This window comes from Apiospora marii (genome assembly GCF_038362585.1).
Source record: "Apiospora marii strain CBS 49790 chromosome Unknown utg000005l_segment0_segment0, whole genome shotgun sequence".
In the NCBI taxonomy this organism is placed as follows: Eukaryota; Fungi; Ascomycota; class Sordariomycetes; order Amphisphaeriales; family Apiosporaceae; genus Apiospora; species Apiospora marii.
In genome coordinates, this window is record NW_027117377.1 from 5,180,683 (window position 1) to 5,204,497 (window position 23,815).

General features: G+C 52.7%; 9 protein-coding genes across 9 annotated transcripts; 4 read left to right on the forward strand and 5 right to left on the reverse strand.

Moving 5' to 3' along the window:
• Positions 1-437: 437 nt before the first annotated feature.
• On the forward strand, positions 438-1,705 carry PG985_009502 (uncharacterized protein; the record flags this gene model as incomplete). Its single annotated transcript, XM_066829270.1, has 3 exons — positions 438-521; positions 594-778; positions 865-1,705. The coding sequence occupies 3 exons, from the start codon at positions 438-440 to the stop codon at positions 1,703-1,705; spliced, it is 1,110 nt and encodes a 369-aa protein (XP_066684182.1).
• Positions 1,706-1,908: 203 nt separating this feature from the next.
• On the reverse strand, positions 1,909-5,379 carry PG985_009503 (uncharacterized protein; the record flags this gene model as incomplete). Its single annotated transcript, XM_066829271.1, has 4 exons — positions 1,909-2,116; positions 2,882-3,701; positions 3,751-4,537; positions 5,341-5,379. The coding sequence occupies 4 exons, from the start codon at positions 5,377-5,379 to the stop codon at positions 1,909-1,911; spliced, it is 1,854 nt and encodes a 617-aa protein (XP_066684183.1).
• Positions 5,380-5,833: 454 nt separating this feature from the next.
• Positions 5,834-8,700, forward strand: PG985_009504 (uncharacterized protein; the record flags this gene model as incomplete). The annotated part of the gene is made up of 5 exons (XM_066829272.1): positions 5,834-5,948; positions 5,978-7,434; positions 7,494-7,716; positions 7,783-8,070; positions 8,093-8,700. The coding sequence occupies 5 exons, from the start codon at positions 5,834-5,836 to the stop codon at positions 8,698-8,700; spliced, it is 2,691 nt and encodes an 896-aa protein (XP_066684184.1).
• Positions 8,701-8,883: 183 nt separating this feature from the next.
• Positions 8,884-9,483, reverse strand: PG985_009505 (uncharacterized protein; the record flags this gene model as incomplete). Its single annotated transcript, XM_066829273.1, has 1 exon — positions 8,884-9,483. The coding sequence occupies one exon, from the start codon at positions 9,481-9,483 to the stop codon at positions 8,884-8,886; it is 600 nt and encodes a 199-aa protein (XP_066684185.1).
• A 699-nt stretch (positions 9,484-10,182) lies between these two features.
• On the reverse strand, positions 10,183-11,217 carry PG985_009506 (short-chain dehydrogenase/reductase; the record flags this gene model as incomplete). Its single annotated transcript, XM_066829274.1, has 3 exons — positions 10,183-10,260; positions 10,338-10,687; positions 10,773-11,217. 3 exons carry the CDS (start codon positions 11,215-11,217, stop codon positions 10,183-10,185), a joined length of 873 nt encoding a protein of 290 aa, XP_066684186.1.
• Positions 11,218-12,926: 1,709 nt separating this feature from the next.
• Positions 12,927-16,448, reverse strand: PG985_009507 (uncharacterized protein; the record flags this gene model as incomplete). The annotated part of the gene is made up of 6 exons (XM_066829275.1): positions 12,927-14,541; positions 14,778-14,796; positions 14,846-14,954; positions 15,009-15,912; positions 16,092-16,107; positions 16,157-16,448. The coding sequence occupies 6 exons, from the start codon at positions 16,446-16,448 to the stop codon at positions 12,927-12,929; spliced, it is 2,955 nt and encodes a 984-aa protein (XP_066684187.1).
• Positions 16,449-18,043: 1,595 nt separating this feature from the next.
• PG985_009508 (FAD monooxygenase) lies at positions 18,044-20,106 on the forward strand (the record flags this gene model as incomplete). The annotated part of the gene is made up of 6 exons (XM_066829276.1): positions 18,044-18,089; positions 18,160-18,225; positions 18,300-18,419; positions 18,489-19,097; positions 19,192-19,563; positions 19,634-20,106. The coding sequence occupies 6 exons, from the start codon at positions 18,044-18,046 to the stop codon at positions 20,104-20,106; spliced, it is 1,686 nt and encodes a 561-aa protein (XP_066684188.1).
• A 299-nt stretch (positions 20,107-20,405) lies between these two features.
• On the reverse strand, positions 20,406-21,435 carry PG985_009509 (short-chain dehydrogenase; the record flags this gene model as incomplete). Its single annotated transcript, XM_066829277.1, has 2 exons — positions 20,406-20,623; positions 20,730-21,435. 2 exons carry the CDS (start codon positions 21,433-21,435, stop codon positions 20,406-20,408), a joined length of 924 nt encoding a protein of 307 aa, XP_066684189.1.
• Positions 21,436-21,940: 505 nt separating this feature from the next.
• Positions 21,941-23,744, forward strand: PG985_009510 (uncharacterized protein; the record flags this gene model as incomplete). The annotated part of the gene is made up of 3 exons (XM_066829278.1): positions 21,941-22,921; positions 23,000-23,128; positions 23,412-23,744. The coding sequence occupies 3 exons, from the start codon at positions 21,941-21,943 to the stop codon at positions 23,742-23,744; spliced, it is 1,443 nt and encodes a 480-aa protein (XP_066684190.1).
• Between the last annotated feature and the right edge of the window lie 71 nt (positions 23,745-23,815).

Consider the following 23,815-nt stretch of genomic DNA (forward strand, 5'->3'; position numbering starts at 1 on the left):
CAAACAGACACTTACGTAATCAGGGTAGCCCCCAAAGAGCCCCCGTAGCACCTGCCAATCCGACCATAAAGTGGATCGGCGAGGCAGCGCAGGTTTGGTGAGGAGCTGGATGATGGCCCCCAGCGACCTTGACCAAATGTGGAAACTATCGTAATTTGGTTGGACATATAGTTGATGGCTGCGCGATGGATGGGAGAACTTGTGCGACTGCGGGCACTAAGCGAGATTGAACCCAAGTCGCAGCATCTCTGCACGTCAGCGGCCCCCGATGTAAGCCGCCCATGTTTGAGATTGTCTGAGAAGTCATAAGGTTGCCACCGATTAACCCCCCCCGTCCACTTTCTTTCCGAGAATCCATTCATTCTCTTTACTTTTCGAAAAGATGAAACAACTAATAGTGCATCAACGAGGAAATACAAAACCATAACTTCTCGCTCATGTCCGACCTCACCTCCAGGGTAGGGGCTCTGACCACGAGCTTCACCCCGACCGTCACTAGCTGCAGCTCGGAGTATATCCAGGTATGTATGGTCATGATAGTGTAGCCTGTGCACGATTCGTGATGCGACTGCTGACCGATACCCGCTGGCCAGGACAACTCTGCTGGGACTTATTTCCTCAAGTTTGGAACTGTGGGTTCGGCTTCGACATCGTCATGCTTCCCGCCCAACTTTGAGCCCCTGGGCTACTACTCCCCAGGTGTCTGTCCCTCGGGGTACTGGTACGCCTGTGAGGCGGGCATCGACAAGACCGCGACCGTCGCGACGTGCTGCCCCGAGTAAGTCAGCCCCCTATGTCGACACAGTTGATTGAGATCTCGCCTTTCTGCTTCCCAGAGACTAAGAGTGATCTCCTGTGGCATAGAAACTACTCGTGCAAAAAGGATCGAAGCACCGACGACTGGCATCAGTGCCACTCCGGGTTTGACAGGGCCTCGTACATCTCCGTCAGCCAGTGCTACACCAAGCACGGAACGCCCGAGCTGCCCTGCGGCCGGTTCGTCACCACTTCGTACACCTCGGGCGACCACATCTTCGCGTACGGAATCAACGTGCGTCGTGCGAGCGGCGATCCCGTTTGGAGTGGCGAGCCGGACGGCCCCTCGGTGTTGTCGACCACGGCAGCCTCCGGCCCAACACGCTCGTCATCCGGTGCGCCGACTCGCACAGGAGGAAGCAGCGACAAAAGTGATGCCGGCATCCCGCCACCTTCGTCAGCCAGTTCCTCTCCTGGAGAAGCAGGGGTTTTGAGCTCGGCCGCCAAGGTTGATATCGGTGTGGGCGTGACACTCGGTGCACTGTTGATCATCGGCAGCATCGCGGCTGCTTATTGTATCGGAAAGCGCAGCCGGCGGAGGCGAGAGGAGGAAGTCGAAGCACGGCGACAGGCTGACGCATCGCATCAGGAGGTAATAGGGCAGAAGTGGACCGCAACGCAGCAGGTTGCGGAGCTTCCCCCGTCCGGGTACGAGGGTAGCAGGGCCTATGGCAGTAGCGAGGGCATTGTTGCGGCAAACTACTATAACCAGATATTTGGAGGCAGCAACAGTTGGCCTTGGGCATACGAGCTAGGCCCGTCAGAACGCAGCCCGGTAGAGATGGGTTCGACTGATCCCTCTTCTGAGCTGGCCAGCCATTGGCAGACAACTATTAGGGAATTAGATGCCAGTCCCCGACCGATGACGCATCGGCCGCACAAGGAATAAATGGGGAGTGGCATTCGTGCCAATCTGATCTGGTACACGAGAAACAGCTGACTGTGACGAGGTATGCTAGAGCAGTGCTCGTAGCCAGCCCCTATTACTTGAGCCCCTGAGTCAACACTACCTGCGAAAGAATTGAGATGTTGGCGTTAATACAATACGAATCTTATACCGTCCGAAACCAGCCCGAGTGGTGAATTCATGGACTAGGAGGCCAGATTTCGTCGTTGCCACCACTCTGTGGTGACTCGGACAAGGAAAGCCATGAGAGAGAAAGGTATTCTTGGATGAGATCTCGGGTGGAATCGGGGCACGGAAGCCGCATATGGATGCTGAAGAGGCGGTCCCCTTATGCCGACCAGGGGATGTTGAGATTCGTCCTGGTGGTGCAGGCTGGCATGCGGGTTGCCGTGCCTGTATACGTAATTTTAGCTTTACTGGAGTATCAATCCAAAGGGACGGACCTACCTTATTATAACCGGAATAATTAGATAATGAAATAGAAGAAATTGGAAAAAAGTTAAAAGAAATTAGAAGAAACTGGAATAAACTGGAATAAATATATTGCTATCTATTAAGAAATAAGGCCATCGTGACACGACTTCCAGGCAAGAAGCAGAAGACCGAGTTCCCCATAGATATGGTTCTTGCCAGCTTCCTGGGAGCCGCAGAGGCTGGCGGCGGGGTGGTGAGACCGAGCCAGGAGACGAGCCCCGGCAGGCCATGAGATAGAAAGGTATTGCAGGAGATAATGGGAGTTTAAGAACGTCCATGGGCCACAACATGTATTATTTGTGCTAATATATCAAATCGAACCTGAATCTTGACATTTGACAGTGTCATTTACCCAATACGCCAACACAACCCGGAACCCCGAGTCCCGCGCTTGGCAACCAGCAACCCCGAACTCCGACAGAGGGAACCAGCAACTCCGAACTCCGATTCGAGAACCAACAACCCCCAAGCCCCTGCCAGAACAAGCCGGCCAAGTCTTCCCAAGAATAAACAGGTCTATAGAAGACCTATTATTCCAGTAGTATTGGCTTATTCCACTGTCATTCCCCGGAGTAAGTGGAATAATCAAGACGGTTTATTCTTGCGGCCGCTTGCCCCGAACTCCAATCTGACGAATGGTTACCTTACGGTGCAGTACTGTTAGATTGTCCCAATATCTTGAACCTTCCACCCTGTTTCGTGTTCCCTGCCCTTTTCCTCGCCCGTCTCTGTTGCGCAGTTCGTCCATCAGACTTGGCTCTCAACACAAAATCGGCCATCTCCTGGTCTGATAGACTGAATGGTAGATCGGAGCTATAGCTCAACAGCATGACCTTGACATGTTGGGTGGGCTTCCGCTTTCCCAGGCGGTCAAAGAACCCCAGAAAGGCACGCAGCCAGGAGAACCCATCTGGGACAGTCATGTCGCGGCTTGGCAACTCGAGGTCCACAAAGATGTAGATCGACCCCGGAATGTCGGACAGTACGGCCTCTAGTACCTGGAATAACTCTTCCTCTCCTAAGTCTGAGTGGAACCGGGTACATGTAAGCGACATGGAGCTCTCAGTCTGCAGGCTTTGGGTGATCTGCAGGGCCTGCCGGATCAGGTACTTCAAGACGTCAGTGCAGGTCACCAAAGCAGTGTCTGTCTCCTGTAGTGGGATCTTGATCGCGAAGAGGATCCAGATCTTGGATGCGCGGAGCTGCTGGACCAAGTCCCAACAGAAGGATCGGATGGCCTGCCGGCACCGGAAGTTGGCCCTGATCAACGTGATCGCCGATGTGTCGCAGGTGTCCCACTTGCGCAGCCTGGGCGAGTGGATAAACCGTCGCGACAATGTAGGACCCGAGGCCTGGATGACGCGGGGCCGTGAGGCTTGGAATTGCAGGTAGTGCAACACCTTGTCTGGGGTCAATATGCCCGTATTTGATATGGACCTCATGATCTGCGAGAATTGAAGGTCCGTGAGCTTGTAGTTGGTCGACGCCATCGAGGATGATTGAACTGTATTGCGTTAACGCGGTGACCCAAGTTGTTCAACAGAGCAACTTACGGCTGACAGAGGTTGCTATACTGGCTTGCGCTTGGAATATCTTCTCCAGCTTGGCGTCTACATCGCCTATTGAGTCAAGCCTAGTACTGACTTGGTCAAGCTTCTGCTGCACTGAATGTATCTTAACCTGCTCCCCACACGAGGCTAGCTCTTTGATGTTTTCCGTACTGCAACTGATAGCCCCCAGGAGATCGTCGTACCGGAGTTCCGGAGGCCTTGTGATGCTGTGCAGGAAGTGCTCCCAGGGACGCTCTTTGTACCAATCGTAAGCGCGTACCAGAAAACGTAGTATATGCGCGTTCAAGTCGGCAATGGCGTCCTGCATCTTTGCTGTAGGGTACAGCATTGCGAGGAGTTCGACTCTTGGGAGTCGATCGGCAATGAGGGACAGACCCTTGGCGAGCTTGCTAATGGTCTTTTCGTGGTTTACGACGGACTGAACACGGAGCTCAATCAGAACCGATACAAGCAGATAAGAAGGCCAGCTTACAGTGAACAGCACCTTCATTGCACCCCAAGCAAGCGCTACATATTCCGGATGGTGCTGGACAAAAACATCTAGAACCCCACCGTAATAGGTAACTTTCTGCGCGAATGAATACAGCCAGAGCTTGACTTTGGATTGTGAATGGGAAGAGCTGTACTGGTTCATGGCCGCCATGGCCATGTCGTGGACCTCTTGGCAGCACTTTTTGGACTCGACCAGGTCAATCTTGCGGTGATCATGGGTCAATTCCTTCTTGAATTTGAGTTTTGCGTCACGGAATGCTTCATTGAGAATTCTATGCTTTCGCATGCAACAGTTAGTGCACGATGTCAGATATTCGCGGCGGGTTTTCTCAAATTTCTGGGTTGGGGAGTTCTACCCGGCAGAGGCTATGATACCAGAACACCACCCTGCCACCATGCTTTCGTCAGCCATGAGGCTATATTCTTTGTGTTGTAGGAGGGTCTGGTCAATCGATTTCCAATGGATGTGGTGTCAATATGGTGTCGATACGGTGCTAAGTTTCCAGCATAACGCGGACGGGATAACCTCGAGCACATGTCGTTCAGTCGTCATCGGACTAGAAGTGTGCACCGCCCCAAGGTCTGATCAGCGGGTGACTGCTCATAGTTCTCTCAGCCAGTCTAAGAAAGGGGGGAATGGCGTGGCGGTGGAGGTGGCGAGGTTCATCTAGTGTTACCCATAGCTAAGCCGCTGAAACATCGAAGTCCAATCACAAATCAGCGCGGGACCTCACCCCAACAATAGCCGGGCGGTGTAATAAAATACACTGCATTAGGCCGACGCCAAGGCATATTCCAAACAAGTTCAATGTGGAAATACTGCCACGAAGCCAGGCCTTTTGCCAAAAAGAAGAGAAAATGATGCAGAGCCGTGCAGCACTACATTGAAACCAGCTACTTCCATATGCTTCTTCACACTCCCCATCCCAATACCACCAATCCTTTTCCCAGAACCCACTATCCAACGCCCGGGATGTTTCAAATTGTGCGATAGTCTTGGTGATGCTAGACTTGCGAACTTTCGAGCAAGATCTTGCAGAGGTTTGCGGCAGCGAAGAATTGTTCCTTGCCAACATTTACGAGGACCTCATCGACCATGGTGATGATGCTTTTGATCATTGTAACGGAACTTTCAACACATACTACAGAATTCTTCGGGACTTCTTGGTGGACTCGGGAATTGCAGACTCCATTTCATTAGTCGAAGAGGACGCCGAAGCTGAGATTGTTGCCCTTTGCGAGCCCTTCGTAAAAGGCTTCGTGGATCTCTGTAGTACAAGAGTTGACTTGTGCATTCTTAATTTTCCAGACGCGGCGTATTTGGAGACATCCAGGAAGTTACTTGACAGAACCCTCCTCGGTATCCTCAACTTTGAAACCGATCTTGTGGAAAGTATCAAATCAAAGACTAGACAATTTAGAGAGTCCAAAAAAGGAATCAGAACCACAGCAAAGGAGGACAGAGATACAGCAGCAGGTCCGACAATATCGACGAGTTTATCCAAGTCGGCATTGTCTACAGCACATAAAGAATTGTCCAGAGATAATATTGGGGTCCACTCGAACCAATTTAATGAAGTCGGGGATTACGGACAAGAACGAGGCAAGCGAGGACGCATTTGGAACCATTTCACAATTTCCCGAGATCAAACATCAGCGAGCGATTTTACCAGAGAGTTCCTTGCGAAGTTATTTGGCATCAGTCTCCACCCTACAGATCACGCAGAGGAAGAAGTCAATATCAACCTACATGATTTCCAGGAGGAAGACACCGACTGTGAACCAACAGAGGCGCAACATCCTCGCCTTGTGTACGAACACAATCTGCGCCAACATCAACTTTGCCAACAGCAGATGAGATTGCATGCATTAAAGAGGGACTGCCTTCTTCACCCGGTCTCCCAGGTAACTACAGAATCTAAATCATATCTGGAGGACACTTCAAGACCAAAGACACACACTGTCTGTACCGACAGAAATATGAGTACATCAATGGAAGCCGACCCCAACGGGACCGAGTTAAAGGAGATCAAGTCTTCTAAAAACATCGCCACGGGGAATGACGACCCTAGCAGTGGGCGAGACACCTCTGACGTCGGTAAATCGAACGATGATTTACTTGGACGGATTGCACTGCTGGAGCAGGAAAACCAAGTCTTGAAGAGAACCCAGCCTGGAATCTTTCGATTCGAAAAGCTGTATTTCCTCCCCGCACAGAATAACAAACCGGGGACTAATGCTGAACGCATGGTGGGATATCTTGACGAGCCAAGTTGGGTCCGTCTACCCTCAGGCCACCCGGTGCTGCGGTGCAACCTGCCTGTCAATGATGTCGACGGGTTTTTGCGCCAGCGTCCCGATATAAGCTTCGCCGTTGCCTACTACTACACACCCAGCGTCCAGGAAGCAGAGGTGGAGAAAGCCATACTTGCCGGGAATGCCCTGCCACGTTCGGTTCCAACGTCTGAATTCATCACTTTACACGACACGAATCTTACAGCTGCCGTGGAACAATTTCTCGCAATGCAACCCACCTTCTCAAATGACTTCCCGGATCTGAACATACGAGTTTCTATACCCGCTCCATATCTATTCTGGTACCACTATCGCTCTGCCAATGCTCTCGACCGATTGAACCCGAAATCGAGAGAAATCATGGAGTTTTTAACATCATGGATTGAAGAGAATTACTCCCAGAAGTATGCGCTGGTCGAGAACCACCTTGAGAATGGGGCCATCTCGCAAGAAACAATGCCCTTCCTGGTGAAACCAGGGGATGTTCTGGTATGGGAGGAGAGGCGTGAGATCTATGCCGCCATTGCTAAGAATTGGCTGAAACAGACATCGGCCCCATTTCTCCGGCAATCCAACAAAGAGAAAAATCTAAACTGGTCCAAGACAGGGAATCTGCTCAATAAGATCTCCACCACATGGTCTGTCGACAGCTGGCATTTCGAATTCGATGGCGAGTTCCGACGTGAAAAGACAACAATCGGAATGATTCTTGAAGTCGATGAGGCAGACGAAGAGTCGAGAATCGACAAACTCAAGGTATATCCACTGAGGTTTGCCTCGTCACGGATCAAAGCTTGCCTGGAAAGACGAGGGAGAACATTCTGGAAATGCCGAAAACAGCAACTTGTCTCATTCGAGGACGAAGATGCCGAGGACACTGTACGATCAATCTTACTCAACCAATGTGATACTGTGGAGAAACTGACGTGTTTGCATAGAATGGGGAGCGCTTTATGGTCGACTACAAGACCTACCAACAACTTCACCCCAGTTCTGCCACGGCCACAGCCAGGTTCCCATTGCCACAAACCAATCGTGGGGCTGACGACGCAGAGAAACTGAGTTCGGAGGCCATGGAAGACGATACCCCACCCCCTTCACCTGATATATATGTGTTCCCTAACGCGATACCTGGCTACAATCTTCACACCAAGAAATGGGGTATGCATTTCAGCTGCATAATTAGTTCTCCCTGTATTAGTGGCTTTATGCTAACAATGAATTTAGTGGACTTGAAGGTAGACCGTATCAGGGACGTAACATGGAATAAGGACTCATTCAAGCATCTTGTCGTGGAGCCCAACACGAAAGAACTTATCCAAGCTCTCGTGAAGAATCAAATCGCTTCTGAGCAGGGAACCGATATCGTCAACCGCAAAGGCAATGGCCTGATAATCTTGCTACACGGTGGACCGGGGACTGGCAAGACGTTCACGGCCGAAAGTGTAGCCGAGCTGGCTGAGAAGCCTCTCTTCAGAGTAACCTGTGGCGACATTGGGACCAAGCCGGAGGAGGGTGGAAAAGTACCTGGACTCAGTACTTTATCTGGGAAAGATATGGAACTGCATCGTGCTGATCGATGAGGCGGAGGTATTCCTTGAGCAACGGAGCCTCGACAACCTGGAGCGGAACGCGCTCGTCTCAGTCTTCCTGCGGGTGCTCGAGTACTATGAGGGTATCCTCATTCTGACTTCAAACCGCGTGGGCACCTTTGACGAGGCCTTCAAATCGCGCATCTTGCTGTCACTGCACTACGACAACCTCAGCGAGGGCCAGCGCACCCAGATCTGGAAGAACATGCTCCGCCGCCTCGAGGACATCAGCAATAAAGACGACAGCGCTGCCACGGAAATGGAGCCCGGCTCTCGAAAGCGCAAGGCCAGAGACGGTACTGACACTCTGGGCATCGACTTCGACGAGGTCAACTGCTACATAACCGAGCTAGCCAAGCAAGACCTCAACGGACGCCAGATCCGTAACGTCATCACGACGGCACGCCAACTTGCCACATTTAGAAATACGAAGATGCGTTACGAGCATTTGCAGCATGTCATGTCTGTGTCGAGCAAGTTTGACAACTATCTCAAGAAGTTGCAGGAGGGGTACTCAGATGACCAGATCGCGCGGGACGAGGGATTCCGTTGACGATTGACGAAGTAACGATTCCATTTGTAATCTCCTTTGTTGGGACTGGGTTTCATTCGGCGTACTATGATTTTATGGAATCGGGCAGATTGAGAGCAGTCAAAACTAGCTAGGAGGAAAAAGGGGGAAGGACAGAATGACCTAGTACGGCGCGTCGCCACTCTTATCACCAGAATACGAACTTCAACCCAATGTCACCGTGTCAAACTTCCCAATATCAGGCCTTGCCTTGATCGCCGCATCCTCCTCCTTCCCCGAGCGCACCCTTCGCACAAACTCGTCCGCATCGAACTCGACCCCAATGGGATTCTCCGCGAACGCGGGCCCCGCCATGTAAGCCGTCGCCTCGTCGACGGTGTCGAAGTTGTCGACCTGGAACTCGAGGTGGTTCCCGTCCGGGTCGGTGTAGTACATGCTCGTCGTGGGCCCGTGGTTGATGCACCAGTAGGGCCGGAGGCCGCCGCGGTCCCGGCGGTACTCGTACGCGTTGGCCAGGGCGGCCAGCGTCGGGTACCCGAAGGCGACGTGGTGCATGCCCACCTGCGTCGGCCGGGAGGGGTCCGGGTCCCGGGGCCGCGCCTGGTCGTCGGCGATGAGGGCGATGCGGTGGTGCTCGCGGTCGTAGGTCAGGAAGCAGAGGGTCGGGGTCTGGTGGCTGATGGTGGCGTTCAGGGCGGTGAGGTAGAAGTCGATCATCTTTTGGAAGTTGGACTTGGTGGTGAGGAAGACGACGTGGCACAGTGCTGTTGGGGCAACCGGCTTCAGGGCGCCGTTGGACGACATGATGTGATACGTATACTTGCGACTTGATACTGGTTCTGGAGGAGGTGGATTGAAACCAATGCTCTATGCGGCAGATATTCGAGTTACCTTCGACTGGTAACACCGGGTCTTATATAGTTTCCCAGATTTTATATGATTAATACTTGAATTAGGAGGTTTTGATATACGTAAGGGGATATTTATGCCGCCGATGTCAATGTACGGCGTATTCGCGACTTCGGTTCTCGGTCGTGCGACAATGCGTTGGTCACCCCTATACGGCATTGGTCAGCCAGAAGTGTGTTACTCAGCCTCGGCACAGAGGTTGGATAAGCTGCAGTATGTTGACCAGAAAAGGCTTCAGGCTTTTGTCAGCATGGCCTTGGCATAGCTGGTGGGTGGTGGGGTTATTCGGTCACATGTATCGGCTCGGAACCGCGACGGCGCGACGGCCCATGGGTTATGACAACAGAGTTTACGCTTCTCCAACTCAAAGTCAACTACATGTGACAAGGGTCAATTTAAGAGCATTTGTTTGACGACAGTGGTCACCACGGACCATTGGGTACTGTCCCACTGTTGACCCGTTCAAGACATGCCTGGGACCAAGATGGCCAGTCCAATGCAGTTGATACAGATACACGCCAATTTACTACTGTGTCATTCGCGCTATACATAAACGAACCGTTACTACTATTGTAGTACCTGAAGAAGCCCGTTTCAATTTCTCGTCTTCATATACTCGGCAACCTTGTTCAACTCTCCGGAAACTTTGAGGAATCCGTCCATGACTGACTCCTTCATTCATAGAATAGCATTAGCATCTAGTTTCAAAAACTGCGAAATAAGGAGAGAGATGTAGAGAGGAAACTCACAAATACTGATTTCGGCAATAGCTTAAACGACCAGCGATTCATGGACGCATCCTTGCCCACCCATACCTCCCCAGTCCTCCCAGCATCGATGGCCTTGACCACCTCGAGGCCATACGTTAACGGATCCGGCGCCCCCTCCTGAAGACGGCCGTCGGCGAGGCCGTAGAGGTTGTCCCGGATGACGTAGTAGTATGACTCCTCGGGGATCCGCGGCATCTGCACGTTGTCGAAACCCGCCGTCTTGACACTGGTGGTGACGAGGGTGACGGTCCGGACCCCGAGCGGTTCGAGCTCCCGGCGCCAGATGTCGCTTGCCATGATCATGGCGGCCTTGGAGCTATTGTACATGCCTTTATTCAGTGGTGTTAGCATTGAGTTCCCATCGGGTTTGAGGAGAGGACAGGGGCAGGGATACAGAGGGGCTTCGGCACTGACTCATGAAAGGCATCGACATCAACCCGGCGGCCGAGGATTGGTTGACGACACACCCGCGGGCCTTGACCAGAAGCGGGGCGAAGGCCTGCAAGACGGCCAGGGGCGCGAAAAAGTTGACATCGAACAGCCGGCGGGCGGCGTCGAGGTCCGTGTCCAGCGCCGGCATGACCAAGTTCTGGCCGCTGTTGTTGACGAGGACGTCGAGCCGGCCGCCGGTCGCGCCGCGGACACTGGCCACGGCCGCCGCGATGGACTCGGTGGACAGGACGTCGAGCGTCAGGACGGTGACGTGGGGCGCGTTCGCGAGCTGGGCGGGTAGCTTGGACGGGGTCCGCAGGGTGGCGAAGACGTGGTATCCCTTCTGCGCAAAGGCTTCGGCTAGGCCCGCGCCTATGCCGCCGGCTGAGCAGCCGGTGATGAGGACGGATTTCCTGGAGGAAGTCATGGTTGAACTGGTACTGTCTGGTGTGCTGTTTTCATGTGGCCTCTGGGAATTGGGGAAACGAGATGTGTTGAATATGTCGATATGTACATAACTGGAACATGATGAACAAAGACGGGTATCTATAATGGAGATCGGGAAGTTGTGTTGGCCCATCCCGAACCAGACGCGGGTGGGAGATGAGTACCGATGTACCCATACATGTATCGAATTTCCGCAGCTGTGGTAGTCGTGGGACCAATGGGTGTCAATGAATAAGTTAAGTATTTCAGCCTTTTTTCCTAAGTAGGTACTCATTGAAACATTACCCTAGTAGTAGTCGCTTACAGTTATCTCCTGAAGCTAGGTGCTTAGGTCCGATAACGCCGCCTCCGAACCAAACCCCCTTGCTTCGGGTTCGTTTTACAATGCGGCCATGTACATAATGGCCAGCGCATTGTCGGACTCACGGAGATAAGAGCTACCCAAAGCGGAAAAGGGATGTGTCGCAGTACAGTAGCATTCCGGGCTTGCCACGGGCCAACATCAGTCCGTCTGTGTACACACTCCACATCAGCACTTTTGACCCTGCCACCTCCCTTGAGAAGCAACTGGCGGATACGGTATTAGCAGAATCGGATCGCGTAAAGTACGATTGTACTCTAAGTAGCAGCAACTGTGTCGTGAACAAGACGCAGACCGGGGCCTCCGGACCTTCCACACTGAAGTAAAGCTTACAGGAGGTGCCGGAGAGCCTCGGCGGAGTTGAGGTCTTGAGCAAGGCTGTGACTGGGTCTTGGTTGATCAGTGTCATCAGTTCATTACGGGAGGAACACAAGGATGATGACTCTGGAACAACCACTGGTCCGCCGGGCGGGCCTTTGAAGGGTTCCTGCGGCGCAGCGTATGTTTCTGGGTCTGGGTGCCTCCCCCTGTCGGGGAGTACCTGGCGGAATCGGGGCTTTCCTACAAGCCGGGTCAGACCACCTTCCAATGCAACAATGCGCCCCTTCGCGTTCTGCTTGCCGTCTATAGCGTGATGTTGGTGCGCCCCAGACAGCTGGTACATTCTCTTAAGCCGATTGCATTTATATATCCCAGGCATGTTCAGATTCTAGACGTCAAAGCATCACGCGCGTGCTAGATCTTTCGTGTTAGCCCCCTTTCGCATCCATGTCCATATGCTCGGAGAGCGCAGCGGCAATTTTCTTTTGGTGCATCCGCGGTAAGCTTGTCTGAATCCGCTCGACAAAATTAAAAATAAGATGAATCTCTCACAAAGATACGTTATCTTAAAAATAAGGGTTAAAAAAAGGAGAGAAAAAAGAAATTCCGATGCGGGGAATCGAACCCCGGGCTAGTCGGATCACAGGATCGACTTCTAGAACGAACTCAAGAATGAGAGCGACTAATGTTAACCACTACACCACATCGGATTGAGAGGGGTGCTTGACAAGGATGTATAGTGTTGGTCAATCGGGTGTTACATCCATAAGCTACTCTGAGGAATCGCTCGTCGCATTTGGCGAGGTCCCACTTGCGCAGGTTGCGGTCAAGTCACTCCGTAGCAACGAAACTAGTCTGCGGTACTACACGAGGTCACGTAGCTACACTCGGGTTGTCTAGCTTGAATGCACCAAGACCAAACGTATTCGCTGATTTGAGAAGATATGTTGGGAATGTAACGATCGCCTAGATACAGTGCCAAAGTGTACATCTTCAAAGACGCCCTTTTACCAGGTAATCTGATGCAGCTCCTCTGGCCAGTGCTCCCGGTAATCAGGACAAATTAGATCAAGCTCATAGAAAAACCACTTTAACGTATTCCGCTCGTATGGGTTTTTGTGTCTCGTTTCTTTGAGACTGGGTGGCTCGCACCACCGAACTCCAATCTCTTCGGCTTCTCGTCGATCGGCATTACTCAAGTTGCATCCGTCTAGTTTGACTAGTTCTTCCTGTAATCTCCGTATCCAGGTCTTGGGCCAAAAGTCCTGGAAACGTCTGCGCTCCAGATATTCGCCTGCCTTCTTCGTGAACTCAACCACTAATTCTTCGAGCAACTCGAGCAGAGGGAACTGCTCGTCGTTGATGTTGGCCACCTCATCTGCTTCAAACCAAGGGGGTCTGTTAGGACTTCCATCAAGTCCATGGCCAACTAAGGTCTCCGCGTCGCAGCAAGTGTGAGTAAGGCCTAAAGCCTTGAATGTAGCGTACCTGATCGCGGTTTCGTATGTCAAACTCGTTAGCTCCGTGCCACATTTGCTATAGTAAACCTCCATGTACCGCTGGGTGGTACCAATGGATATCCACGATGGTGTCAACCCCTTTAGCATCCATAAAAATGGACTGCATCCTCTTGTTGAGCAGTGGCATTGGCAACCGTCTGTGAGGCTGTGACGCATCACATCTGTGTTGCATTGGTTGAAGGTAAGCAGTCTTCCAAACCCTGCTCCATCGGGGTCCGGTGTCATCGTCCTTGATAAGCATTGACTAGCAATGAAGAAGGCATAGTGCGCGCCGAAGAGACCGATATCTGGATCGTGCTCTCGAATAGGAGGCACAGTTGATGATCGAGCATATAAGTTCGCCCCATGTGACACCAGCCAGTGAATATACTCGACGAAGGAAACATCTGAACGGAAATATGGGGTATTCTTCGGTCTCCACTGATAATCGAAAACAAAGGATGATCCCGGACGGAATCCATAACGATAGAAAAGATCAGCCTCGTGCGTGTCGTATATCTCTTCGTAGACCCAGCCCCAGTGTCCAACTTCCTCGTTATTCCCACGGATGCTGTCGATGTCGGAAGACGCTGTACTGTTTCTCAATGAATTCTCCGAGCCAAAGTCGTTGTATGGAATGTCTGCTTCCCCATATGTGTCCGTTTCACACACCATCCGCTCTTGTAACTCGAAGATGTAGCGGCGCTTTGCGAGCTCAGATGCTGACTCTAATATTGCAGACACCTTGAGTACCGTGCGATAGTAATCCCATGCGTATGTCCTCAAGGCACAACCGGCTTCAAGGAGAATGTCAACGCACTTAGTGCACCCGCAGCCTCGACATCGTTTGCTGCTCGTACTATGAATACAATGATCGCCATTGCGCATCATAGCAACCTCAATTGCGCTGATACCAGCCACATCGACTCGGTCCAGTGTATTCACATCTGCGGCTTGTACCAGAAGAGCGAGGATTCCAGGTTTTGCTGCCGCCAAATGGAGTGGGCTTTGGCCGTGGATATCAGACTCTAGAAGAGAACCCGGAAAGCGAGTCAATATATGATTAACTTCACTTATATCGTTGCGGATCACTGCCATACTTAATGGACCGCATTCGCAAGCTCTTTAGTGTTAGATTCAGTAATATCGCGAGGTTAGTTGACTTTCAGATACAGCATACCTTCTGCAAAACCGCAAGATGCATTATACAACAGTGTTGTGTGATTGGTCCATGGACCATCTCGATTCTCATTCAGCTCTAAGGGTTTCGTAGCAACCGCGATGCCTTCCGAGTTTTCCAACACTAATAGTTGAATGACATCTTCAATTTCTTTAGTAGGCCGCTCGATTAAATCCAACCGGGCCAGCGGCGATTCGCCTATCGTGAATAATTAGTATCGCTTATACGGTGAAATTGGGATACTAACCATTATTATCATATGTTATGGCTGGTACACCGTACCGAAGGAGTGTCCTGATGAGTTGGGTAAAGGCAAGAGCAACAGGGCTGTTTGTATAAGATGTCAACATCCACACCTAGCGAAGTTTAGCGCATCTGTAATTCTCGAATGTTCATATATAGTGACATACTGAATCAAAAGCAAGATGCAATAAGCTTTTGTTGTGTTTGCCGACCGCGGTTGGACATGCTTTTTCTTCAACAAAAAGCCTCCGCAGCTTTTCGATGCAAGCTACCATGAAAAGAGCATTGGTCTCCTGGCGTCCCCTATAAAGCAAGATGTCGAAGACAATGTCCACAATCAGGAAAGAAGGGTCTGAGTTCGTGTCAACAATTGGAGAGTAAGTCAGGCTTCCACTGATGCTAGACCCGCCAGATCCCGACGTTATGGTGAAAGAGACTCCAATAACCGAGTGTAGGAGTTGAGTGAGTCCGGTGTACTTGAAACCCACGGTTCGACGTTGCTTCCGTGTAGACTGTATGCTGGACAGCGGGCAGGCCGGCCGATGACCTCGAATTGCCTTCTCTTCGTAAAGGTGAACATCACCTAACGACATGATTTTGTGGCTTGCCAGTCGGTAATAGCGGCGACAGTTGCATATGGGGCCCATAACTGAAGTGGCCCGTTGCTCATGGATAGGGGAAGAAGTACTGTCCGGGATATGGTAAGTGGAAGGACTTGACAATGAGTGTTCGTAGTGTTCATGCTCCAGTGCACTGGTGTTATCGCACAGTTCCTTGAGCACAGCCGGCTTGCTCGCTACCCTGCGTGCCAGGGCTCCTATGGACTGGTTGGATGTGTCTGTTGGCTGAAGACTCTCGAGAAGCTTCTCCAATCTTATGATTCTCTCCGACTGCGTCCCAAGTGCCTGTTGTAGCGATTCATGCGAGCGCTCAACCATGCCCTGCATAGCACTGTTGCTTTCTTGCAGCTGATCGGTGGCCACCACTCTATCCCGTAGGTCGACCAGTGGAGTTATGGCGGCCGATACTTCTGAACGCAGGACAAGCAATTCGGAGCCGTGTCCATGAGAGCTTGACTCAATAGTAGCAAGCCTTTCAGTATTACGACCTGCCACTTCGCTGTAGTCAAGTTTGTTAGCACTAGCGATTCATTTTGAATATTTCTGGGAGTCTACTTGCAGGTTCAACCCGGCTAAGGCCAGATTTAGGATCTGATTGGAGTTTTGTAACCGCTGGACAAGCTGATGTACCCTCGACCGGTCGAATCTATAGCTGAGTTTCTTCTTCTTGCTCCGCAGTCGCTGCCGCCATGTACTTTTGTCACAGTTTGCAAGGTCAGCCAACAAGGCCTCAACGGCTTGGAGTTCTGCCTCGCAGGACTGAATGCTTGCTGTGATGGTGTGGGCATGATGGTTCTGAACCCGAGAAGCGGCTGCCTGGACGATCGAAAGACTGCTCTTAAGGGCATCGTTCTGCTGCTTGACAGATGATAGTTCCTGTTGGCGGTTCTCTAGTGCGTCGAGATAGCTCGCGATGCCGCCAGTGACCTGAAGGCCCAGCGACAGGAGACCGGCTACCGAAGCAGCTAGGCCTAGAGCCTCGGCCATGGTTTGCCAACAAGAAGACGAATATTGAGACAAATAGATGGAGGCTCCGAAATACAATACTTGAGGGTGAAGTAGGTGACCGTCGCTTGGAGGTAACCATAAAGGAACCAGCCATCTACAGGGTGTGAGGGGAAGTTGAAACGTGGAAGCTGGGCTGATTTTGGCTTACTCGGGGACAGGAAGTAGGATCAACATTAAGCCGAGTTTGGGTAACACAAGAATATGCAATGGCAAGGCTCGGAATTGCGCCCAGTCAGAGGCGCAGTAGGGCTGTGTAATATGCAGGCAGATCAGCCCAACAGCCTTGTAAGAACGCCTAAGCTTGGCGCGTCACTTGCTGGGGCACTAATTCACGAAATTCAAGCCGTGCTTCCGAAGTGCCAACAAGATATTCAAAAACACCATCTAAAGCTCTTGCTCAATATCGCTTCCCTTTTCCTCACTACTTTCTGGTCACTATTTGCAGTATTTTGGAATGCTTCTGAAGATGCTCCCTCGGCTATTCCTCGACCTGTTGCCTGGAGTGCTCCCCAGTATGCTGCTTGGACATCTTGAACTACTACACGCTCAGTATTACACAAAAGGTCTTGTCTAATTTATATAATGCTTCGAACTTAATACAGTAGATGCCTTCCTTGTGGTCAGGGAGATTGCCGCGGAGGCAACAAACCCATGACACCTCATGGAGTGTCAAACCTTGCCGGACTGACTACATGCTGATTGTATAATTCTCTTTATGCAATATCATCGGCCAGTTATACAGCGTTTATCCCATGACAGTCATACCGTTCTTTAAATGGTCATCCCTTAGGGGATAAACAGTGGTGTGGAATGACTTGAATGTTGATACCCAATGTATATATAAATACTTACTGTCAATATCTTCAATTAGAACCTTGCGGGATAATCATCAAGAGGCACTACGGCTTGGACATCCACTTGAGAGTATTCCTGTCTTTGGTGCTTTGAGAGAAAAGGTTGAGCCCCCAGAGAGCTACTTAAGTCGTTTAACGGGGTTGTTGTTCAAATGTTTACATACGAATGTGCCTGTGTATTTACAACCAACTGTTACCTTGAGAACAGCACTCGCGATTAACTGCCTCGATTGGAACAAAAGTCGATTGTTGCACTTCGTTTCACGGTGCGACGTACCACTAACAGACCCAAAAGCTGCCGGCGTGCTTGCTTGTAGGGACCCCCAAGCAGTCGCCGATCTATTTGAACATCGCACCTACTCATGGTGTAATTACCAAAGGAAGCTCGCTTGGAAAGGACGCGTCGCCTGTCACAACAATTTCTTGTACCAGAACATTTGACGCGTTTTCGACGGACGCGTCAAGCATCTTCTCTATCGCCGCCTCCCCTCTTCACTTCACCTGGGCTTGTACATACAGCTCCCATCACACTTTGCATGCAACACATATACTTGATCACACTCTGCACGCGACAAAGCACTAAGAAGGGTATACTCACCTCCCTTCTTTACCCGACCTTGCATATACACTCCCCGTCACACTTCGTAGCACCACACATATACTCGATCACACTCTGCATGCGACAAAGCACCAGGAAAGACATCACCGACGGGCGCAACCATGACGTCAACTACCGAAGAGACGTTTGACCTCGTCGTCATTGGCGGTAAGCTCTTATGGGAACCCCCTTGTGGCACACCATCACAAGGTGATCTGCTAATGTGCGATTTACTTAGGTGGTCCAACAGGCCTACTCTGTGCCGTCTTGGCGCGACAGCTTGGACTCACTGTTTCCATCATCGGTATGTCATTCACATCCACATCCCTGACAGCCTCGCCTTCCCTGAGCTAATGTAATCCACTCGCTCGCTCAAAGAGGCGAAGGCGTGTACCCTTGAAAGTGGCCGTGCCGATGGCCTCAACGCGAGAACCCAACAGTACCTTGGAGTCATAGGCACCCTTGATAAGCTCCGACCGAACGGAATCCAGTGCAACAGTGAGTTTCATCTTCAGGATTTCTTTTTTCTTTGTGAACATCTGCCAAAAGGGGACAAATAACTGACAGCGACGACCACAGCCAGCTCAACATTCGCTGATGGCGCCTTCGAGACACGCCAGAGCCACTGGTGGACCAGCATCGAGCACTGCCAGCACAAGAACATGCTGATCATAGGCCAGCCCGCGGTCGAGAGAGCCCTGCTCGCTCAGCTCCAGGCCCCTCGCCAACCCAACGTCCCCCTGGCAATCCGGTTCAGACATCGCGCCAAGTCCATCGTGGAGGACGACTCAGGGGTTAAGGTGATCAGCGAGGGCTTCACCGAGCACGGCGTCCCCAGCCGAGTGACGACGCGCGCCCAATTCGCAATAGGGGCCGACGGCGCCCGGTCCACCATCCGCCCGCTCCTCGGCTTCGGCTTCGAGGGCAGCCAGCCCGAGATGGTCTGGGCCGTCCTCGACACCTGGATCGACACCGACTTCCCCACCTGCCCGGAGATCATCTCGCTCCAGAACGGCGGCCAGTGCCGCGTCCTCTGGGTCCCGCGCGAGCGGCGCCTGTCGCGCTTCTACGTCCGGCTGCTGCCGGAGGAGGTGGCCACCAAGCACGCGGCCGAGGAGACGATCCGGGAGCACATGTCGCCGTACCGGGTCAGGTTCTTGCGGGCGGAGTGGTTTAGTACGTTTGAAGGTAGGAAATTGGTCACCTAAGAAGATGCGTTTTCTAATCGCGTTCTAAATTCGGTCTATTTGAGTTAACAACTGTTATATAGTCAAAGAGCGTGTCGCATCAGCCTTCGCCACGCTGGACGGCAAAGGCCGCGTGTTCCTCGCCGGGGACGCCGCTCACTGTCACTCCGTCAACGGGGCCCAGGGCCTCAACACAGGAGTAGCCGACGCCTTTGGTCTCATCTGGCGCATCGCCATCGCCGCCGGCAAGATCAAGATGGATCCCAGTGCCGATGCCCAAGGCCATAACCATGGTGGCCAAGATCGGGTCACCACTATCATGAAGTCGTACGACACCGAGCGTCGCGCCGTGGCCCTGAATGCCGTCGGTGTGGCCGCCGAGCTCGTCCGCGACACGCGACACCACGCCCGACAATACGTCGCGACGATTGAGAGAAACGCTGGATACATCACTGGTGAGTCAAGCTTCTGCCGTGTTTTCATACAAATTCAGTGGCTAATGGGCATTACGCGTCCTTTCTTTAGGCATGGGTGTGGCATACGACGGCATGGGCTCGCCCCTGGTGGTCGAGTCAGAGCAAGGCATCTGGAAAGCCGGCCGCCGCTGCCCGGACCTGGAGGTGCAGTTCGCCAGCCCGCACTTCCCCGGCCCGACACGCGATACCTATCGCCTGTACGAGACCGCCCGCTCGTTCGGCTACGGCCGGTTCCTGCTGTTAGTCATCGGCCACCACTCGCACGCGGCCCCGACTCTGGATTGGCAGTTTCGGTCGGTGGCCAACGCCGTCACCCTGGTCTGGCCCGGCGCGATCCTGTCCCTCACCGATCCTAACAAGGCGCCGCGGGGAGGCTTCCACTACCCGGGAGAGTGGTCGTTCGTGACGGATGCGGTGGGGCCCGACGATTCGTTCATGGTGGTTGTCCGGCCGGATCTGTATATCGGCTACGTCGGCGACATAGAGGGATTGCTGAGCTATATGGCCAAGATCTTTTCTTGAAATGGCAGAGGTATAGTAAGGCCATGGGTGTATCAATAGGATGGAGACTTGATTTGGTTTGGACGAGGTGTTGGCTCATTGTAAGCAGGAGCACATTTGACGTCCAAAAGGTTGGTTGTGCTTAAGCTCGCACTTTGTTGTTGAATCCAGACCGCGGCAGCACTGATCATAGAAAGGTTGCCTAGAAGATGCGTGCAAAGGATACGCGAAAGCTATGAATGAATGAAATGAATCACGAGATCCAGTATCAATGCCGCGTATATAAACCCAGCTGTACTGTACATGATTGCTCAGTCCCCTCACTTCTTCCAGAGATCAGAGGCGCTGTTGGCCGATCCGCCCTGGGCGTCCTTCCCAGACCAGCCGACCGCCTGAATGTTGAACTCGTCGCTACCCTCAATCTCCTCCGCTCGCGCCTTGAGCTCGTCCACGTCCCAGTTGGACCAAAGGAACTTGCCCTTCAAGAAGGCGGCCTCGGGGCTCGCAAGCCAGAGCATAAAGCCGGCGGGCAGAGAGACTGTTGCAAATAATCACGGAAATGTTAGCTGTCTGTCATTCAGGAGCACCCCCTTTCACCAAGTATCAAGTGACTCCGCATGCCGGGAGATGGGCAGATAACGTACCATGATCCTCGTACCCCAGCGCCTTAACCCCGCCCGCCGCGCGGTTCATGTCCGTATCCACGATGCCCGGCTGCAAGTGATACACGCGTAGGTGCGGGTTCGCGAACCCGAGGGCGTCCCAGACCCGGTAGGCGGCGAGCTTGCCCACGCTGTACGAGGCGAAGGCGTTCGCGAAGTTGAGGTAGGACGCGTTGGACGAGACGTTGACCACGACGGCATCCTGGGCTGCGTGTTGTAGAAATGCCTGCGCCACGAACAGGGCGCTACTGACGTTGTCCTGGACCCCGATCAGGAAGGCGGTCGGGTCCACGTCGCCGACGCCCTCGAGGGGGCCGGTCATGCCGGCATTGCTGATCAGCACGTCGATCTTTGCATTACCGTCTTGGGCAAAGTTGGAGAAGGCGGCGTCCACTTGAGCCTTGTCCGTTACGTCGGTCGGGGTCGCTGTGACGGCGGTCCCAGGGTACTGCGACTCGATGGACGCCTTGGTGGCCTGGAGAGGCTCCAGGCGCCGCCCGATCAGCAGGATGCGCGCCGCACCTGCAGCGGCGAAGAAGCGCGCGGTCTCGGCGCCAATGCCTGTGCCGCCGCCGGTCACGACGACGGTTTTGCCGCTGGCCGAGTTCTCGGGGCGGGTGGCCGAGATGGTGGGGTAGCCGGTGTCACGGTTGATCTTGGTGGGGACGGCCAGGCGTGGTTGAGGCATGCTGGGTGATTGGTGATGTTTATCAAGGTGCGTGTTGTAATTGCGTCAGGGGTTGTGGTGGGCAATGGAGTGTAATGCTTTGCTGCATTTCATCTTGTCGCAAAGCCATGGTGGTCATGCATCTTATATGCACATGGAGCTGACTGGGTCACTGTCATTTCTAACTCCAAATCGTTGAAGACTTCAAATTGTCTCCGTAGGTTGTGCTTTTTTCGGGCAGCTTTGTCAAATGGGGAGTGGTGCCCGGTACAAAGTGTTCCGGTTGGAGATGGAGATTTGGAGGGCGTTGCTGTCGCTTTTAGGGGTGCTTTACAGGCGACGCCTGGGGCTAAGGGCGTTGGGGCGATGCTAAGCCAAAGGGGCTGACAAATGCTAACAGTGAAGTGCTTACCAAAGCGAGATCTCCATCCATGCCTTTTGTTCCTGTCCCTTTCCTGACACATTGCGATAACAAACCCTATATTTTTTTAGAACAGCGGTTCAAATTGAAACGAATTACGAAAGCATGGAGAAAGACACTGCCCAGTCAATTATGCGTTGCCTGCAGTGCAACAAGCCATTTGACAAGGGTGAGTCGTCGCGCCCGCACCAATTGGCGCTGGCCAAGCAATTGCTCCACGCTGCTCTTGTTGGGCCCTTTGACACTGACAAAGCATTCGCAGCATCCAGCTTGAAGAGACACGGATACTACTGCCGCACTCGAAAGCTAGCCGACCATGCTTCAAAGGTTCGGTCCTGTCTCCCTTGCATCAGCGGAAAGGCGCGTTGCGATCGGAAGCGGCCCGAGTGCTCAAGATGTTTGAATAAGGGCATCGACTGCCGCTATGCAGCAAATGGCCCGATGGGCAGCAAGCAAGGGAGCTCGCAGCAGATTGCCGAATCTGTCTCAGCCAGATCGTCCGACAGGACATCGTCCCGAACAAACTCACCACCAATCAATATACCGGAGGATGATTTCATGCTCCCGTTAGAAGCGGGATCGGGGGGCACTAAAGCTGCCCTTGATTGGGCCGAACCCCAGGATGCTGAGTTATTTGGGTTTGAGGCGACTCTGGGCCGCCACGAGTTCACTGCGGCCCCCTCACCAAAACTCCCGCAATTCCACCTGCCGCCTATGACACTCCTGTCCAACCAACCGTTTCCACTGCCGAAGAGTCTACCATTTCCAAATGGATTCACAATACCTAGATCACCGAGTAGCAGCAGTCGATCACTCATCAGGCGCCCGAAGCTGAAGACGGGGGCGCAGAGGGTGGCTAGCCTTGTATGCCACACCCTCAAGTCGTACCCCCTCATGATGATGCGGGACAAGACGCTTCCGCCCTTCATTCATCCACTGATGCTGCTTTCCGAGTCTGGCGCGCAGGACATGGAGCCACTGCATAATTGCATCAGCCTCATGAACATGCTCCAGGCTGGGCTACAGGGGAGCCGGAAGCTGTTCTGGAGGAATGTCCGTCAGGAGTGCGAGCGTCTCTACAGAATGGTATGTGGATGGAGTCCCTTGTTGATCTTGTTGTGAGAGCCTGAGGGGACGACTCACTGACAGATGGAATTGCTTTAGGCCTCGAAGCTAAGTTATCTGGAAGTTGTTGCTGGTCTGCAGGCGCTGTCATTGTACATCATCATGCTTCTGGATGACGGCGAGGCAGAAGAGAACGACATCGATGGTCTCTTGATCATGGCAGTAATCGTAAGCTTTCCGATGACTCTCCCGTAGTTCTGTTACTACACACTGGCATAGAAGATCTTATGCTAACCCCCACCGCCTGTGTAGGTCTTATCTATGGAACTCGGTAGGGCAAACCTCGGACAAGAGTTTGCGCTAGGCATAACAAGTCCAGAGTCAACATGGAGGCATTGGATGTTGGTAGAGTCAGGCCGGCGGTCAGTCGAATCTCGCTTTCCTTTTCAAAACCCCGCTCCAAGGAATTAACGGCGCTGATGACTTTTGAAGGCTGTGTGTCCTCTACCAGATTGTGAACATGGTGGTCGTTTTCGAGCCCGCCGCTATGTGTGACCTGCACGCAGATGGGCTGATCCTGTCACCTCTACCAGCAAGGAGGCAACTGTGGGAGGCAGAAACTGCGTCCAAGTGGATGTCGGAGATAGAGAGGGATCTCGGGTCCCAGACAGACTACGGGATGACAGTAAGCGGCGATCTTGTCAAAGTGAGCGAGAGCCCCGCGAACAGCAATACGGGGGAACACGGTGCTCGTCACAGGCAAAAGGCCGATTGGGAGGAGTGGCTCGCTGGAATGGACAGCTTCGGGGGACTGGTTATGCTGGCTGCGTCGTTGGTCGGGTAGCATTAGGTCCTTAAATTCATAACCAAGATGTTCCCTGCCAAAGATACAGCTCCCGCCATGATGCCGTTACA